This window comes from Purpureocillium takamizusanense, chromosome 6 (genome assembly GCF_022605165.1).
Source record: "Purpureocillium takamizusanense chromosome 6, complete sequence".
NCBI classification, from domain to species: Eukaryota; Fungi; Ascomycota; class Sordariomycetes; order Hypocreales; family Ophiocordycipitaceae; genus Purpureocillium; species Purpureocillium takamizusanense.
In genome coordinates this window covers 769,919-787,141 of record NC_063073.1, presented here as the reverse complement: position 1 = coordinate 787,141, position 17,223 = coordinate 769,919, and the positions used below count along the sequence as shown (strand labels likewise).

General features: G+C 59.8%; 3 protein-coding genes across 4 annotated transcripts; 2 read left to right on the top strand and 1 right to left on the bottom strand.

Moving 5' to 3' along the window:
- Positions 1 to 1,438: 1,438 nt before the first annotated feature.
- JDV02_006716 (uncharacterized protein) lies at positions 1,439 to 4,839 on the top strand. The gene is made up of 2 exons (XM_047988134.1): positions 1,439 to 2,017; positions 2,077 to 4,839. The coding sequence occupies exons 1-2, from the start codon at positions 1,782 to 1,784 to the stop codon at positions 4,568 to 4,570; spliced, it is 2,730 nt and encodes a 909-aa protein (XP_047844126.1). The 5' UTR covers positions 1,439 to 1,781; the 3' UTR covers positions 4,571 to 4,839.
- A 154-nt stretch (positions 4,840 to 4,993) lies between these two features.
- Positions 4,994 to 7,044, top strand: utp15 (U3 small nucleolar RNA-associated protein 15). The gene has a single exon (XM_047988133.1). It carries the CDS (start codon positions 5,122 to 5,124, stop codon positions 6,718 to 6,720), a length of 1,599 nt encoding a protein of 532 aa, XP_047844125.1. The 5' UTR covers positions 4,994 to 5,121; the 3' UTR covers positions 6,721 to 7,044.
- A 1,289-nt stretch (positions 7,045 to 8,333) lies between these two features.
- Positions 8,334 to 14,167, bottom strand: JDV02_006714 (uncharacterized protein). Of its 2 annotated transcripts, XM_047988131.1 has the most exons (6): positions 12,232 to 14,167; positions 12,070 to 12,179; positions 10,537 to 12,009; positions 10,379 to 10,483; positions 9,697 to 10,329; positions 8,334 to 9,648 (listed from the first exon to the last, which is right to left on the bottom strand). In XM_047988131.1, exons 1-6 carry the CDS (start codon positions 13,012 to 13,014, stop codon positions 9,291 to 9,293), a joined length of 3,462 nt encoding a protein of 1,153 aa, XP_047844123.1. In that variant the 5' UTR covers positions 13,015 to 14,167; the 3' UTR covers positions 8,334 to 9,290. The 2 variants fall into 2 exon arrangements, with proteins under 2 accessions (XP_047844123.1, XP_047844124.1); XM_047988132.1 differs by having other exon boundaries at positions 10,379 to 12,009.
- Positions 14,168 to 17,223: the final 3,056 nt, after the last annotated feature.

The following is a 17,223-nucleotide window of genomic DNA, read 5'->3' as shown; positions in this document are numbered from 1 at the left end:
AAGCAACCAAGGTGAGCTGGCGTGGCTCCCGGCGCGAGCAAGTGATTTTTCGTGGCGGCCACTCCCAGCCATACTTTTAAAGCAACCATCTGCGTCATTCTGTCAAGGGCTTGCGCACAGGTCAGTTCCGGCGAGCCATTGCGCGGGCTTGGCAGATGGCATGCTATGAGGTCATTCATGCTGCCAAAGGAGCTCCGACGCGGACACAGGCAAGACTGGGCAGCTGGTCTGGCTGGTGCTATGCCGGAATGATGCCAGGACCCTGACTGTGTCTTCGCGGACGAGACATTCACCCATGGCGACGGAAAAGGGCATCGTGTCTTAGACCCCGACACGTTGGCCGACCCCGCCGCGACACTTTGATTCCGGACCGTTTCTCTCGAGCCATTGCTGCCCGTTGTGGACCGGCGCGATTCTTGCCATGGGTGATTGCCGAGCCGATTGCGACCAAGCGGCCGATTTTCCCATCAATGCCTTGCATCCCGGGCTCACACTGCCAAGCACGCTTTGGAAGGCGAGACGGTGGTGCACAGCGATCGGAGATGTTTCTGGCCTGGTCCCGCCGTTGGCTTGTTGGACGCCCAAGATCCGCATGGAATCAGGGATATGCTTGTCGACCCGCGTGTGCATTCGCATGGAGTGCCGCGCCGGCGTGGACGCGACGTCAGCGCATGGCTTTGGTGGGGGGAGTCGTCGTCAACAGCGTCGTCCTTCCGGGGGCTGTGGCCGCAAGTAAGACGAGGGGGCCGGCCGATCGAGCAGCGGCGGGGGGGTTGTCGCACGGAATACGAAGCCGTGTTCATACTAAGTTAGTTACTACGTACGTGTGCGTGCCGCCGTGCTAGAGGTCGGCCAACTCGCAGGGAGGATGTCGAGTAGTAGAGTAGGTAAAATTGCTGGAACCTTATTATGTCGCAGCCAAAACCTAGTTGGGTGCTCTGTTTTTTCAGCTTGTAATGGAAGGCTGCCGAGGCAACCCAATAACACACGGGGCTAGCTGAGGACGAGTCGCCCTCTCCCCCAGAGCATCAGTCCGCCAAGGTTAGTACTCATCCACTGTAAGGTCGAGCCCTGGAGAACGTCAATCCGACCCCTTGCAGCAACGGGGCCGAAAGCTGCCTGAAGCCCCACCGTGTCAGGGGTGCAGGGCCGCCAACCTCCCGGTTTTTTCTGCGCGGCCGTTGCTCAAGCTGCCCTGCCCGCCCAGCCACCCGACCCGACCGCAGTTCGGCGGGGAGCCCGGGGCGGCACCTTCAGCGGACGCCCCAGGGCCCCCGTGGCCTGTGCTTCGTAGTACTTCGTACCTCCAGCACCAAGAGCACCCAAGCGCAGGGCAGCCCTGCGCGCTAGTGGCCGGCGGATCGATCCATGGATGGAACACCCACTCCCGCATGCGGAGCTGGCGCCCCCCCCCCCAACCACCAGCCGCCTGCCGACGCTGGGCGAATCGTGAGTGGGCGGAAAGCAAAACAAGGCGTCACCCGCCATGCAGCTGCCTCTCTCCTTCTTGCATTTGCATTCCAGTCTCTCCCCCATTGTTCCGCTTCGCCCCGGATTTGCACGGCGCACGACGCCATTGTCTTGTCCGTTTCCGACCTTCTCTCGCTCTCATTCTGCCTCTTGTCATTCTTTTCACCAACCGCCGCTGTCGGGAATAAGATTCCCTCACCTTCACCATCGACCTCAGCGCACCGTTCGACCCGCCCATGTAAACAAAGCATCGACATCGACTTCCCGCCGGTCGTTGCTCCCCTCGCAACGACCTCCCCGAAGCCTGCGCCATGTCGACAAAGTCAAAGACGTACTCTCTGCTCAATGGCGCTCACACGGCCGGCATCTTCGCCGACATGACGGTCGACGGGCCCATCATCGGGACCCTCGTCGCCATTGTCGACCGCGCCAAGAACCTACCCAACCGCAAGACAATTGGCAAACAAGACCCATATTGCGCTGCCAGGCTCGGCAAGGAAGCAAAGAAGACGTCGACGGACATTCGCGGTGGCCAGACTCCCAAGTGGTCCGTTCCCGCGTGATCCGCCCCCAGCAACTCCCCCCAAGCTGACATCGCTCTTTCAGGGACCAGGAACTTCGCTTCACCGTTCACGACTCGCCCGACTACTACCAGCTCAAGGTATCCGTGTTCAACGATGACAAGAAGACGGATTTGATAGGAGAGGCCTGGGTTGACCTCAAGGCCATCGTTGTCCCTGGCGGCGGCCAGAGCGATATGTGGCAGAGTCTGACATATCGGGGCAAGTATGCCGGCGAGATTCGGATCGAGATCACATACTACGACACGAGGCCCAAGCCCGAGAAGCTACCCGTGAGAGCTCGCCAGTCTCTGCCGTCTGAGCAAGAGGCCGCCTCATCGAGGCAAACCACGCCCGTCAAGCGGCGGCCGTTGCCTTCCGATCCCGTGACGGGCGAGGCCCCCCCGCCACCTGCGTCCGCCCCGTTGCCCGCCGAGAGCCACCACCACACGCCTCCTCGCTCGCACGGCAAGTCTGCTTCGCACGCCGGCTTCGTTCCGACGCAGTCCCCACTGCAGGCAGTGGAATACAACACACCCCCGCCTGCGTCTCGACCATATCCGGACCATTACTCGCCCTCACCCCAGTCGGGATATTCGAGTGGCCGGGTGGATGGACCTCGAGTGCCACGGGCTCGAGCATCTCTCGATAGTCACACGCCGCCTCGTCCCATCGAGGAACGGGGATATGGGCAGAGCACGCCTGCCTCGCCCTACGACCAGCCATCGCCCAGGCGGCAACCCTCGCCGCTCGCAGAGCATCACGAGCTACCCTCGGGAGACGACCCCAGGCAACCCGCACCCTTTGAAGATGGGCGACCACCCCCTCCGCCGGCCCATCGATCGAGGCACAACAGTGGCGGTCAGGAGCTGGCTCACAGAGGCTACGACACCTCGCCCCAAAAGTCCACGCCGTCGATGCAGATGCGGCAGGACGTTCTCAAGAGCGAGGCTCACAGACACTCCTCACCGTCGTATCCCGGTCGTCCGACATTTCGACCTTACGAGCCGTCAATGCCGTCACCGAACCAGCCAGATTCCCAGAACACCCCGCCGTACGAGTCTTCATCGCCAAGATATCACCCATATGATGCTCCATACGACCAGCAATATCGATCGATGCAGCCTACGGTCGAGGACGTCCCTGAATCCCCGCCAGGCCCTCTGGCAAACCCCTACAAGCACCATGGTGCAAACAGGATGAACTCGCATGACGAGATGATGTTTCAAACAAACCCGACCCCTGGACCCCTTAATCTGAGCCGATCTCCTGGTGGGTCGTCGTATCCCCAGAGCCAGCCTCCGGGCCACTATCATTCGGCTTCGTACCAGGAGCATCCTGAGCCTCCAGCTTCGGTGTCCCCTTTGTCGGTTAGGGACTACTCCAACAGCCCAACATACCCGCAGCAGAACAGCCAATATCGCCCGAGTCCGCGTCGCGAGTTCGAACCAAGCCACGCGAGAAATTCGCCGAGCTATGGAACGCCGGATGTGCCTTCCTCTTTGTCGCCGGGCATGGATCCGGTTCTGTCCCAGGAGATTGCCGAACATATCTACGAGGAGCGTCGATATGACAGCCGGGACAGCAGGTACCCTCCGCAAATGACGACGCCGACTCGGGGGCGCCACCACAGCGAAGGACCGCCTTCTTATGGGACATCGCCCAACGCATACGCCACGCAAGGCTACAGCGAACGGCCTGCAGTGACTTATTCGGGAAGCCACGATACACAAATGGTCCTCCGCAGACGCGAAGTCTCACCCAACCCCAATGTCCAGCACACGATCCGACGGAAGTCGGTCAGCCCGGCTCCGCCTCCGTCAGAAACTAGAAGGGCGTCAGATATCCCGTTTGGCCCTGATTCGTACGACGCACTGAACCCCAGTGTATCATCATCGAATATCGCGGGCGATGGCACCGGTCGAGCACATCCGGACGACAAAATCATCACGCACGACGGTCGCGAGATTGATCCTTCGGATCACCTGCCCATGGAGTCTTGGGCCCCGGAGCCCGAACCCAAGGGCTCGAAGGAGCCGTCTCCCGAGCCACGATCGAGGCCGTCGCCGGCAGGGGCTCAGCCAATGCCTCCGAGTGGTCGCCGGCCACTCCGCGTGGCCGCCAGGCCGCAGTCGATGGCGGCACTGCCCGCGCCGTCTCATGGCTATAACGAGGATCATCGTGCACCTCCAGCACCTACAAACGGAGGCCGGAATCGGCTTCAGAAGAAGGCCTATCGCGGGTCTGCAGGCCCGGGCCCGTCGCCGTCCACGTCGAGCCCTCTGGCTCCGGTCTCGACGGATAACTACCAAGATAGACAGGGCCAGTACACTCCTAGCAGGGGACCTCGCCGCGGCCACTCCTTCGACTACCCCAACGAGAATCACCACCCTCACTACGCGTCGGGGCCGCCGATTCCGGCCAAGGTGCCGCTGCCGGTGATGAGCGGCGCCAACGGCGGCGTCGACCAAGCCCTGATGCAGGAGATGCAGAGAATCGACATTGGCACTGGAAGGTCCCGGCGCAGGGGTGGATATTGAGGGCGCATAGGAGGAAGAATAGGAACGAGAGCAGGAAATGGAAGTTTTCGTGTACATTTCATCATCAATCTCGGCGTTGCATGTTTGGGCACACTGGCGTTTCTGTTTGGGGGCCACGGCATTAGAATCATGTTGAACATGTGTGTACGCAGACATAAGGAAGAGCCTCGACCATTGAAATCGAGCAAGGGAGAAACAAACTGGAAGCTTGGAAGAAGAAAAGTCCGTTTAAATGTGTGATTTGACGAAGCCGCATCATATACATCGTGGATAATTGAGGCTTCACGAAACTTGATGAGATGGATGCGAGCGAGTGTCCATGTGCCGGGCTGACGCTAGTCCGTTCCGGGCAAGGTGTCAGGTGCCCCGCGGCGGGTTTTCCGCGACCCAGCCAGCATCGAATCTTTTATCGACAAGGAAAGAAAAAAAAAGTCCAACCACCTCGAAGTGTCGCTGCTTACCATCGTCGTCGTCGCCGTCGATACAAACCAGCACGCAGACGCCCACACGACAGCAACACCCCTCGAGCAGCAACACTAGCAGTAGCGAACATGGCAGCGCCCGTGGGACCGCTCCCGCAGCTCAAGCTGCCGTCGGGCCCGTCGCCCGTGACGGCAGAGCAGCGGTACTGGCGGACCTTCAAGAACCAAGTGCTGGTGCCGTCGCCGACGAGCTACCCGGTCACGCACATCTCGTGCACGAGCGATGCCTTCGCCATGACGACGGGCACGCGCGTGCAGATATTCTCGAGCCGGACGCGGAAGCTGGTCAAGACCATTACGCGCTTCGGCGACGTGGCGCGCAGCGGCGAGATGCGCCGCGACGGCAGGGTGCTGGTGGCGGGAGACGACACGGGCAAGATGCAGGTCTTTGACGTCAACTCGCGCGCCATCCTCAAGACGTGGACCGAGCACAAGCAGCCCGTCTGGATGACAAGGTGGTCGCCCACGGAGCTGACGACGCTCCTCAGCGCCTCCGACGACCGCACCGTCCGCCTCTGGGACCTGCCCAGCACCGCCGGCCCGACCACGACCTTTGTCGGCCACGGCGACTATGTCCGCTGCGCAGACTTCATGCCCGGCACCACGGCAAACATGGTCGTCTCGGGCAGCTACGACTCGACCGTCAAGCTGTGGGACCCGCGCATCGGGAGCACCTCCGCCGTCATGACCTTCAAGCACGCCGACCCCGTCGAGGCTGTCCTACCCATGCCCTCGGGCACCACCGTGCTCGCCGCCGCCGGCTCCAACGTCAGCGTGCTCGACCTCGTCGCCGCCCGGCCCCTGCACATGATCTCCAACCACCAGAAGACGGTCACGTCCATGAGCCTCGCCTCGGGCGGCCGCCGCCTCGTCACCGGCGGCCTCGAGGGCCACGTCAAGGTCTTTGAGACGACGGGCTGGAACGTTGTCAATAGCACAAAGTATCAGTCGCCCATTCTGTCCGTCCTGGTCATCCCCGACACCCAACAATATCCTGCTGGCGAGTCGACGGACCGCCACCTCGCCGTCGGCATGCAGTCGGGCGTGCTGAGCGTGCGCACCCGTCTGACGGGTGCCGAGGCGACCAAAGAGAAGGCGCGCGAGAAGGAGATGGCTGCGCTACTGGGTGGCGACATCGCCTCCTTCGACGCCAAGAAGTCGAAGCGCAAGCGCCGCATCGAGGCCGCCAGCCGCCTCGACCTGGCCGGGGAGGGTGCCGACGTGATCATCGCCAACGACAGCCGCAGCTCGCGCAAGAAGGAGCTCCCCTGGCATAAGGACCTGCGGACGGGCCACTTCGCCCGCGCCCTCGACCAGGTCATAGACAGGTCGGCGCCGCATCACTCGTCCCTCAACGCCCTGCAGGTGCTGCTCGCGCTGCGCCATCGCGGCGCGATGCGCGATGCGCTCGAGGGCCGCGACGAGCAGACGGTCGAGCCCGTCATTAAATGGGTGTGCTCGCACATCTGCGACCCGCGCTACGTGAGCGTCTGCGTCGAGGCCGGCCTGCACTTGCTCGACCTCTACGCCGAATACGTCGGCGCCTCGGCCGAGCTGCGCGAGGGCTTCCGCACCCTGCACCGGAGGGTCAAGGTCGAGGTCGAGCGCGCCCAGGTCGCGTGCCAAACGGGCGGCATGCTGGAGAGTCTGATGCTCGGTGTCGCGTGAGCCATGGTCGTCGACTATTCTATCTCTTTTTTTGCTTTCTTCAGGACCTTGCTCTCTCACATGAACTACGATGATTGGGAACGGAACGACGAGCGCGGATGGACAGACGGACGGATGGGGAAGAGAGGCAACGGGCGGCGAGGGTTGCTTGCATGGCACCGGCGTTGAGGGGTTACAGGTCTTTACTGCTATACAATCACGTTCTGCCCTTTTCTGTCTTGTTGCTCGCCGTGGATTTAATCATCACGAGCAGCACCACCCACTGTCTATATACCATAGAGCACAACACGTTGAGACGGCAGGCTTCTTTCTGCCTCTCCCTACGGGACGCATTCCACATTTCCCTCCCCTTCCCCCTTGTGACCAGTCGCCGTCGTTGCGGCGTCCTCGATGTCACAACATGTAGCACATAGCCGTTTCTGTCGCACGCGTTATTCTGGTTCCGGTCAGCTCCGCCGCGCAATCACCGCCATCACCGTTTCGTTGGTACGTACTAATAGGTATGTATGCGCTCCCCAGCTGGGGAGGGACGGTGTTCCCCCCGGACTCAGATCATCACCAGCAGATATAACAGGGGGTGGCCGGTGATTCGATTGATTGATTGATTGATTGATAGAGGGGAGGGGGTGTGTGCAGAGAAAAGGCGAGGGCCTCTTTCTCGCTCTCTCTCTCGCTCACCCTTGTCGTTTCTCTCTGGCTGACCCTCTCTCTTCCACTCTCTTTCTCTTAGAGTCTGTGCATGTCTCTCGCTTCTTTCCCCGTCCCTCTCCTTTCTCTCATTGTCTCTTACCGTTACTCCTTCGTACTGCTACTAAGTTACTTCCTTCGTACGCCCCCCTCGTCCCCCGCCCCTTCCCCATCCGTCATCCCGCCCGTGCCGCCCCCCACACGCACAGGGCTCATTCATCATCACGCGAGACGTCTCAGACCGGGGGCGGGGGGAGGGGGGGTTCACCTTTGTTCGACCCCAAAAGGAGTCAATAGAAAAAAAAACCCCGTCGGACCCGAATGGGGAAAAAAGGGTAGACACAGAAAGAGAGAGAGAGTATAACACAAAAGGGGAAAAAAGGAAAAAAAAGGCAGGGTGGACAAATACGGAAAGCAGGCCGAAAAACACACGAGACAGACGGATAGAGACAGAGACAGAGACAGAGACAGAGACAGGGAGAGAAAGAGACAGGGAACAAGGGACCAAAGGAAGACACACAGACACACACGCAGCACACGCAGCACACGCACACGCAGCACACACACACATGATGCGGCGGCAGCACGTAACACGCCGGCAACACCGCATGTAGTAAACATACGTATACGGACTTGGGACATAGCCGTACGGAATCACATCACTACGTACATAACGTCACTGGGCTGCAGCTTTTGTACGAACACCTCTGCAATGCACGCATGCACACATGCGTAGGTACGCACAGCCAACAAACACTCTTGTATATACTTCGTACACCCAGGACCGCCCTCACACTGCGCGAGCCAGCATCTCTCTACGTTTCTCTATTCTAGGTGTGTGCCGAGACGCGCACGCACGCACGCACATGGGAGGGGGTTCTCTCCGTATCCTTCTACGGGTCTCAACCCCCCAGTCCTCTCCACATCGCCGTCGCCGTGGGGCCTTCAGTCAGCCCGCGGTGGTCCGCCGCGGCATGCGCCGTTGCTGGTAATCCCCGGTCCCCACGGCCTCGATCTTTCTCCCGGCTCAACTTCAGGTCCCATGCACACTCCCCATGCCTCGTTTCTCGCCACTGGCGCCATTCTTGGCCCGCGGCGACGGAGACTCCTGTTTCCCCTCATCTCGTTCCCTCGCTCTCGTGCCCTACGCCCCATACCGCGGTGTGTCGAGGCGTCACCTGCAAGAGACAGGTACTTTCAGCACAGCATGGCATTCCCAATCGAGTACATCCGAGATGCAGCGTGCGAACCGGCACCGTGTTTCTTTTTATTCCAAACCGGTTCGACCGTCTTCAAGTCAGACATATAGGCTCCGACGTTGTCTATGCGGCCCATCTTTCCCAAATCTCATCCTGTACTTATTCTGATTGTACATCACCTGCCCATCATTCAGCTTCCTCGGGCAAAGGGTGACCTGTTGCCACGTAGATTCTGGTATTTCCTCCACTCCCTTCCTGCCTGGGTATAACTCGAGAGAAACCGTGAGAATAAAGCAACAGGCGTCATCACGAGACCCCTCCTCGGGTCGAGCAACGAGCCTGTCCGTGTTGAAATAAAAATGAAATGACAAACCCGGCAGACGGCCCGAGTAGGCGGCAAAGTGCCGATTCGGGCTCGGCCAGGTCTGCATATTACTCTCTGCCGTGATGCCTCGAACCTGGGTCGATTGAACTGCCACAACCCTTGTCAACGTATAATTCCGCCCGTAGGCCCAGTTCGGGTCATGTTGCACGCCATCGCTGGCGCTTTTTGTGGCGGTTTGTTGCACAAGGCGTTCGGTGTCGTGAGCAACAAGGCACTGTTTGTATTGAGGCGAGCTTGTAGTCACCCGTCGGTAACGCCATATCTCCGTGTCGAAGAGCTAACGCTACGCGACACCTATATCATATCGCGTGAGGGACTCCCACGTGCCCATGGGGAGACGCGGCTTGCAGATGTGCCGGGTGGTCTTGCGGGTGCAGAGAATGCGCTGCCGTGGCAGACATCTTCGGAGTCTGCAAGCTGACGCTGCTGGAGATGCTCGAGTTCGTCTTCGCCTCATGTATGCAGTGGACGAAGAGATCCTGCTGCAGGCCTTCAAGTATATGCATGTCGAGTCGAAGTGCACTCGTTGCCGTTGCGGACTGCTTAAGAAAAGATATCGTTTTTTCGAAAAGCGACTTTAGCAGCTGCCCATCTACGCTGTCGTGTAGTGTGGGGTCGACGTATGCTGCTGCAAGAACTACGAGATTACCCCATTGGCTGAATGCTGTCAGCAACAATGCCTCACAATCCGAGGTAAGAACTTACGCATGTGCCGTGCCAAAGACGTTTGTGATGATGGGGCGCTGGTCCCCCAGTCCATGGAATGCTCTTGTGCTTTCAATAAGGGCCTTGATGCCCTTGATCGCCAACCCGATCAGCTCCGCGTCAAGGTCCTTGGGCGATTTGGCATCCGGGGCAATCGTTGGGTGAACGATGCCTTTTCGAAACTCTGCCACGGGAAGAGTGTTTGAAACACCCTGGTGTCCCCTCGAATAGTTGAATTCCAAGATCATCCTGATGAACGGTCGATACGTGATGACCTGGGCACCCCAGTACTTGCCTCGCAGCCGAGCACCCAGTACGTCGTCGGCCGGCGGGTCAGTCTCTCGGAAAGCGAAACAGGGAGCGATCCAGTTCATGCCCGAAACTGAGTCGGCTACTAGAGAGACGTTTTTGAACTTGGCCTCTGTCTGTAGCTTTCCTGAGTCGGCGTCCTCATTAGGGGCGTAGAACATTCGGTGAATGCTATTGAGATGAGTCCTTAGATAGAGCTGGCCTGGGTAACTATCGAGCACGCGCGTATCGAATCCATCAATAAGGCTCAGATTAGGATGCGGCATGTCTTCCTCGTACGCGAGAAGCCCAGAGGGCGGCAGAGGGAGCTCTGCGATTATATCGCTAGACATGGAAAGTCAGCATACCATCGTAAAGAGTGTGAGCTACGCACCTTTCGAGTTGCAGACATGTCCAAAACGCCAAGGCAAGCTGATTGTACTTGACTTCCGTGATGAACTTCTGTTTCTTTTTCATCTCTCTTAATTTGCTCAGGCTCCTACGGAGTATATTAGCATAGAGTGACAGATCGTTATTGCCAACGTAACTTACGGCCGCATCAGGACCTGAAGCTTATAACCAGCTGAATGAATGAAGGCAAAGCTCTCTATGGGACGCGCGAGCTGGCCATAGTAGAGACCCGCGAAAATATTGGCATATACGTGCTTCATGTTAGTAACACCCCCCATGTGGTTTCCCAAGATGTCGGTGGCGAAGGCGAAGTACTCCAAGCCTGGTATTACTTCATAGTTCTTCTTGAGATCATAACCCTGGCGGACCGCACCTTGACCGGGGATCGACGACCGTCGACTCGGAGGCAAGCGGTCCGGCTCCTTAGGTGATGCTAGGCCTGAGGATTGCGAGTGTGTGGAATGACTGGGGGGAGAGCCTTGCGTTGGTGACGGCGGCACCCCATTGCGGCTATAAGGGCTACCGTGCGGAACTTGGTCGGAGTGATGGACGGCGTCTGGAACGTTACCACGGTGTAGACAGATTTTCCCCAATGCCAAGATCGTGAGGACCAAGGCGGTGTTGATCGTCCTGTCTGGCTTCCCAGCCCTCACCGGGCCTGTCGTCGTGGACCCCTCATATTCTGGCCCCGGAGATCGCTTGCGCTTCGACCCTGTGGTCTCCATGGAGGCTCGAACGGCAAACGCCTTGTGCGAGGTCTGCGGTTTTGACGTTTTGGGTTGGACCCTTGGCAAACTATCTAGGAAGTGCTCGACCCATTCATGTAGCACCCTAGGCTGGATGATTGGATGCATATTAAGGATGTTTTCCTTGAAGCTCTCCACGTAGGGCCAGACCTTGGACTCCGAAAAGTCTGGATTGCCGTCAAATGCAAGTGCCCCGCCTCGATAGTCCACCTGCTCACCCGGGCTGAGACCGCCGTTGACATGTCCCCAGTCAGCTGCTGGTGATGGCGATGCCATATCGGAAGAGTCGTCTGCCACGTCCGGTAGCCGACTGTGATCCAGAAGCTCTCTTGGCTGGTGTGACGGATGAGGTGCCTCGCCGCGGCCGTAGACGATGAGCTGACCCCGGTTCTGCTCCTGACTAATGGGAAACTCGCCGACATGACGGATGCCGACGCGTTCCACATGATGTCTCGTGAGGTGTTTGATGGGATCCCAGTCCAAGAGGAGCCCGGCCAGCGTTGTGTGATTCATCGGGATAGCTGGTTCTCCGGGAAGAACGGGTGGACCCGGTTCATCTTCGAGCTTGTCCTCCTCAGCCGCCTCGCGCATGGCGTTACGCTCTGTAGGGGTGACGATCTGATCGCGCGGTATGTCGATCCCAGAGTAATGGCTGTCGCGCCTTTCCTCGAATAAAGGCGACCCGTGATTGATTGTTTTGACGTCCTCTTCGGTCGCCGGACTCTGTTTCAGGTGAAGACAATCGTAGATTTGGGAAACTTTGTCCTCCAGCTTCGTCATGCGTTCGCCGAACGCCTGCAGGGCGTTATGCACGGCATTCTGCACGATCGCCATACCTTCGAGAAGATCGGCCTGAGCCTTGTCGGTACTGGACCTCGGAGTGTTAGTCAAGCTCTTCGTCGACGGTGCTGATGCGGGGCATACATACGCCTTCGGGACAGGGTCTCGGTATCTGCATTCAGTACCCTTGTCTCTGCATGTTTTGCAAGGCTTCGTCTCATCGCACTTTGCCTTGAGTTGGCGGCACTGATCACAAGCCTGGCGACGAGTTAGACGAGCGCGGAATAAAGAGGCTTATAGAGTGCCAAACCTGCGACGCTCGCGTATTCTTTTTCTTGGCCGAGGCCACAGACGAATATACGCTATAGAAGGGTTCTGCGGGATATGCGCCGTGGGCGTCATAAGGTTGCTGCGACGGCGTAGGTGGAGGGAAGGTCGGTGCACGATATACGCCCGGCGTTGGGGGAACCGAGGAGCCATTGTCGTAACTCATGTGTCGAGGTTGGCCATCTGACGGGAACGTAGACGGCTGGAGGGGCGCAGAAGCCTGCGTGCCAGGCACAGCGTGAGGCTGAGGTGGCAGGCTATCGGGCGCATGCCCGGTTGAATTCGGCCGCCGAGGGTCTTCTACCACCTCTCTCTTCACAATCGACTCGCGCGGGGGATACGTATGATACGCAGCATGCACGGGCGATGGTGGTTGCTGTTGCTGCTGGTGAGTTCGGTAGGGGTCCTGCATAGGTGCAAGAGTGTCCGGTTCGTATGGGCGGCGGTCGACGTCAGTATGCTGCTGGTGTTGATGGTGTTGCGGGTGCTGAACATGGCCGTGTACGCCCGCGGGAGGCGGCGGTGGTGGCGGCGCAGAGGAATGTTCAGCAGCTCGAGGAGGGTATGCCTGACTGTACTGTCCTGCGGCCGTGTGGTGTTGTTGATGCTGTGGGTGTTGCTGAGGTGGGTGAGGAGTCGAGTGGAGGGGTGGTGGGCGTTGAGAGGTTTGAGTAGCATGAGGATGTGGGAGGGAAGAAGTTTGCGCTGTGGAAGCTGACCAAGATGAGAGGCGAGGGCGTTTTCCGTCAGAAGGTCCTGGATCCATGCTTGTGTGCTCGCTGTACCGCCACGGAACACAGACACATAATCAGGAACGAGGTAAGAGGCAGAGCAGGGACCACGGAGGGGCGACGACCATGGGCTGAAGACGAAACAACAGACACCCGGGGAGTGAGGCTCGGAAGGTCGAGGGTAGGTCGACTATTGGACCCTTGGATGGAGTGCAGGAACCGGGCCGGAAGACATGGGGGTGGGAAGGCGAGCCTTGCACGATTGGTAGGCTATGATGACATGAGCCGTGCCCGCAACGAAGCAAAACACTCGGCGGATGGTTGGAGATTTGGGCCAAAGGGCCCAGAATGGGACCTGGGAGAAGGGAGCCGAAGCTGGGGGTCACCACCACCAAGCCCGCAAGCACTGAGGGACGGCGAGGCTGGGCCAAAGATCAGCAGATGGGTAGCGGCACCACGCCGGCGAGGTCTCCGTCGAAAGCCACCTGGTAACGTATCCAGCAACCCAGACAAGGCGGACAGTGGGGCGACGGAGCTGGTTGACGACAGGCTTGCCTGCCTACCTGGCGTGGAGGACGTGCGAGCACGGTCGATGAGGCCAGGCGTCCAAGTAGAGACAGCAGCGGGTACCCGCGCCAAGAAGCAGCTGAGGGCGCGGCCGAGGGCGCCTCGAGGGTCCTGGAGGTATATGGGCCCGTCTGCGCAGCTCTGGGGACCTGAAAGGAGGATGGGCGATGTACAACGGACGAGCTGATGTAGCACGGCGTGAGGCAGAATGAGGAAGACGCGCTGGTCAAGTTGCGCTCGGTCTGGTACTTGTAAATGTTGGTGAGGCTGGCGGCGGCGTGCGGACGAGAAACAGGCGTCAGATTCGCAGCCAGTGGGAGGACGCGCGCGGCGGTACGGAGTGTCCAAGGAGTGGCGAGTCTGCCGGTCTCGCGCGAGGAAGGAGAAGAAAAAGACGGTCAAAGGCGAGGAGCTGCTTGTTGCTAGTAGGAGCTGGAGGTGAGGTAAGGTTGGCGTCCTGAGCCACGGACATGGAGTCCGACCCTCGCTCCCCAGCAGAGCAGAGAGTAGTTTGCCAGGCTAAGACGAACCGGGGGACGTGCGGGTGGACGCCCACAACGATGGCTCATCAAATGCCCAGGATCATGGGCGAGCTCGAGCTCCAGACAGACAGCCTTGGGGCCGGGGGAGGGGGGTGTGGGTGGGACGAGGGCCGCCAGCGACGCCAACCCGCGACACACCCGCTGCCCGTGCTGAAAGAATGGATCGGCCTTGCCCACGGGGTTTGCAGAGCCCAGTGCCTCCTCTCATGGACGAGGCGCGCAGCACATCCTTTGTGCAGGACGAAGTACCTTGGGAAGAGGTGACAGAAGCGACTTGCTGCTGGTGGAGGAGGTGCCGGCCCTTGCACACGCCCCTCCCACGCACCGGCAATCCATTCTGGGTGCCGGCCTCGGGCTGCAAGTAGCCGTCTGTAATCGCCGTGCTGGTCCAACCTGCTGCATCCATGGTTGGTGTGGGTGAAGCCTCGTCGGCTCTCATCCAATGCTTCATGCCCCGCTACCAGCCGCCTCGCCCTGTCCTTGTCGCGGTCCAACGGTCCGTACGAGGCACGGAGTACTGGCCGAGTGAGGAGCTGCTGCGAAGAAGAAGACGAGGGCATCGCGACCGAGGGCGGCGGCGAGATGATGCCCGGTGCGCGCCATCCCCTGCCATTCGCGCTGTGCGCGTTGCGCATCTCAGTTGCCCTCGACTGCGTGGTCCGCTTCCATGGGCTGCCAAGGTCGTGGGCGAAAAGGCGTCTGTCGGCAGGCCTTGGCCCCTTGTCTGGCGGCCGTTAGTTGATCTGGTGGCTGCGAGGGCACTGGGGCTGCGGGAGGGGGGGCACGCAGCAGGCGGCGGCGCGAGCGCACATGACACTGGAGATCTGGAGCTGGCGATGGGGCCTTGATGGGGGTCCTGGCGCTGGGCCCAGAGAAAGAAGCAAAGACGCGGCGGCGCATGGCGGGTGAGGATGGGTGCACGGATGCGCAAAGGCCGGGGGGTCTCGTGTGTATGGCCGCTCACAATTGGACGACGAGATTCCGGAAGAGTTGAGGGGTCGCAAGGTGACGAAGCAGCAGCAGCAGCAGCACCACCAGGAGCAGCAGGAGCAACCTCCGTCAAGCGGTTCCGTCTCCATCAAGTCCAGCCCCAGCTTGCAGCCATCGTGATGGTGGTGGGTCGCCAAGCGGGAGCTTGGCCTGTCGGCCGCAGCCATCATGGAGGTCTGATGGTGTCCATCCCGATTGATGCCATCCAAGCTTCAGGACACCGACTGGCTGGGCCGCGACTGCCCTCCAGATGCTGTTGGCAACCCAAGGTACCTAGGGTAAGTACCTACCTGGGAAGGACGAAAGGAGACCTCCCTAGGTAGCCTTGGGTACTTGCGGAAATAGGAGTGCTAACCTAGCAATGCTTTACCTTGGAAGTGACTTACTAGGTACCGCAGGCATGGATGGTACCTGGAAATTGGCCGTCCATGCCCCGCTGCCCAGCCAAGTCCTGCCCTGTCCAGTCCAGTTGCTCTTGCCTTGCGTCTTCTTGTGCTCTGCTGCGCTGCGGTGAGCTGCGCTGCCGGGCATCTTGGAGGGGCAGCTATGCCCGAGACAAGTCCGGGCGCGATACACCTAGGTACGTACTTACGTACATACATACTACCTAGTACCTAACATACTGTACATACGTACAGAGGTACGCACTCAGCGGCAAGATGGAAACCGGAAGCCTGCGGACGCCGCCATCGCTTATCAGATGCCTACTAGGTACGGTACCTATTATGTTCATCTTTAGTACTTTCCAAGGATTATCCTGCGGCACGTTGGGTACCTGGAGCCAAACTCCGTCGTCACTCAGTCAATGTCGGTGACGGCGGCATCATGCATGAGGCGCCGCTCATCATCATTATCATCATCATCACCTATTGTCACCGCCCATCGTCACCCTCCGCCAGGACCCAGCTTCTCTGGGGCAGTCTGTACCAGGCGCAAGGTGCTTACACAGAGGTACGTAGGTACCTTAGGTACATTAGTACCGGACTAAAAAGGTACCTCCCACCCAGGCACGCCCCCGCCATGCTCACCAAGTGCAAGCGTCCATCGGCCAAGCGCAATGCCCCCCACCCGGCCCAAAAGGTGGGCCACCGGGCCCAGATACCCTCTCCACCATTTCCCACCAGTACCGAGCCATGCGCGCTGAGCGCAGTCCAGTCCAGGTTCTCAGCAGCTGGGGACGAACAAGATACGAATCCAGCCGGGCGGTGCGAGGGCGATGTCGCAGGCACAGCACGGATTCCTCCTCCACCGTCTTCCGCCTGCGCTGTTGCCCGCCTCGCAGCTGCGGCACAGTTCCCCATGCCCGGCCATCACCGGCTCTACAACAACTACAAACGTAGTACTACGTACTCACTTACATACAACCGACAGTACGCATCGACGTCAGGGCCCAGCCTAAAAGGGCTCCCACCCCCAGGGCGGACCGGGCGGGAACGGTGCGAAGCGTGCCGCGTGCGCCATCGAGGCAATTAGATGTTGGAACTGGCGAGTCGACGACTGGGTGGCGTGGATCCGGCGCCCAGGTGGCGCTTAACGTGGCTGCTGGACTGGGTCCCCCGGGCCCACGATTTGGCTTCACAGCCATGGCCGTTGCAATGTCTTGTGGGCAGCACATGTGCGTACAACGTTCGTTCGTTATTTGCTCAGCCGAAACACCCCACTAATCGTCCATTGTGCAGACGGTCATCTCGGAGCACCGAGTGGGTGCGAGTTCCCCAGGCATTCCTTGCCCTACTTGTCCAGTGTCCGAGACTGCGGAGTGCTCATTCGTCGTACTTCGTACAATGTACCAAGGCCATTGCTTCACCTGTGCGGCTGCGGCGGCCTGCGGTGCGGGCGGCTGTGGTGAGACACGGCACCCTCGACGCGACCGCGAAAGATGGGCACCCCAACGGAGAAGACTGTAGCTCTACTTCGTACAGACAGGCGCACACGGTTCTCTTGTCTCCTTCGCAACCTTGAGCAACTACGACTCTTACGTGGCGAGTCAGATCGGGGTCTCTTGCACGTGCCTTGAGGCGTTTGAGACTACGTTGTCCCCGTGTTAGTCAACAGCAGCCCTGATCACTGCCACCATGCGCACGAGGCACTGCACGGCTCGTTGCGAGTCGACATTGCACCGGAGCCAGCCGTGACGATCATGCT

Bases quoted from the DNA above. Each gene is read 5' to 3' on its own strand.
- utp15 (XM_047988133.1), top strand. From the start codon at position 5,122: ATGGCAGCGCCCGTGGGACCGCTCCCGCAGCTCAAGCTGCCGTCGGGC.
- JDV02_006714 (XM_047988131.1), bottom strand. From the start codon at position 13,014: ATGGATCCAGGACCTTCTGACGGAAAACGCCCTCGCCTCTCATCTTGG. The intron at 12,180-12,231 runs GTTTGGCACTCT...ACTCGTCGCCAG, and splicing joins AGAATACGCGAGCGTCGCAG to GCTTGTGATCAGTGCCGCCA. The intron at 10,330-10,378 runs GTGCGTAGCTCA...TTCCATGTCTAG, and splicing joins ACATGTCTGCAACTCGAAAG to CGATATAATCGCAGAGCTCC.
- JDV02_006716 (XM_047988134.1), top strand. From the start codon at position 1,782: ATGTCGACAAAGTCAAAGACGTACTCTCTGCTCAATGGCGCTCACACG. The intron at 2,018-2,076 runs GTCCGTTCCCGC...TCGCTCTTTCAG, and splicing joins GGTGGCCAGACTCCCAAGTG to GGACCAGGAACTTCGCTTCA.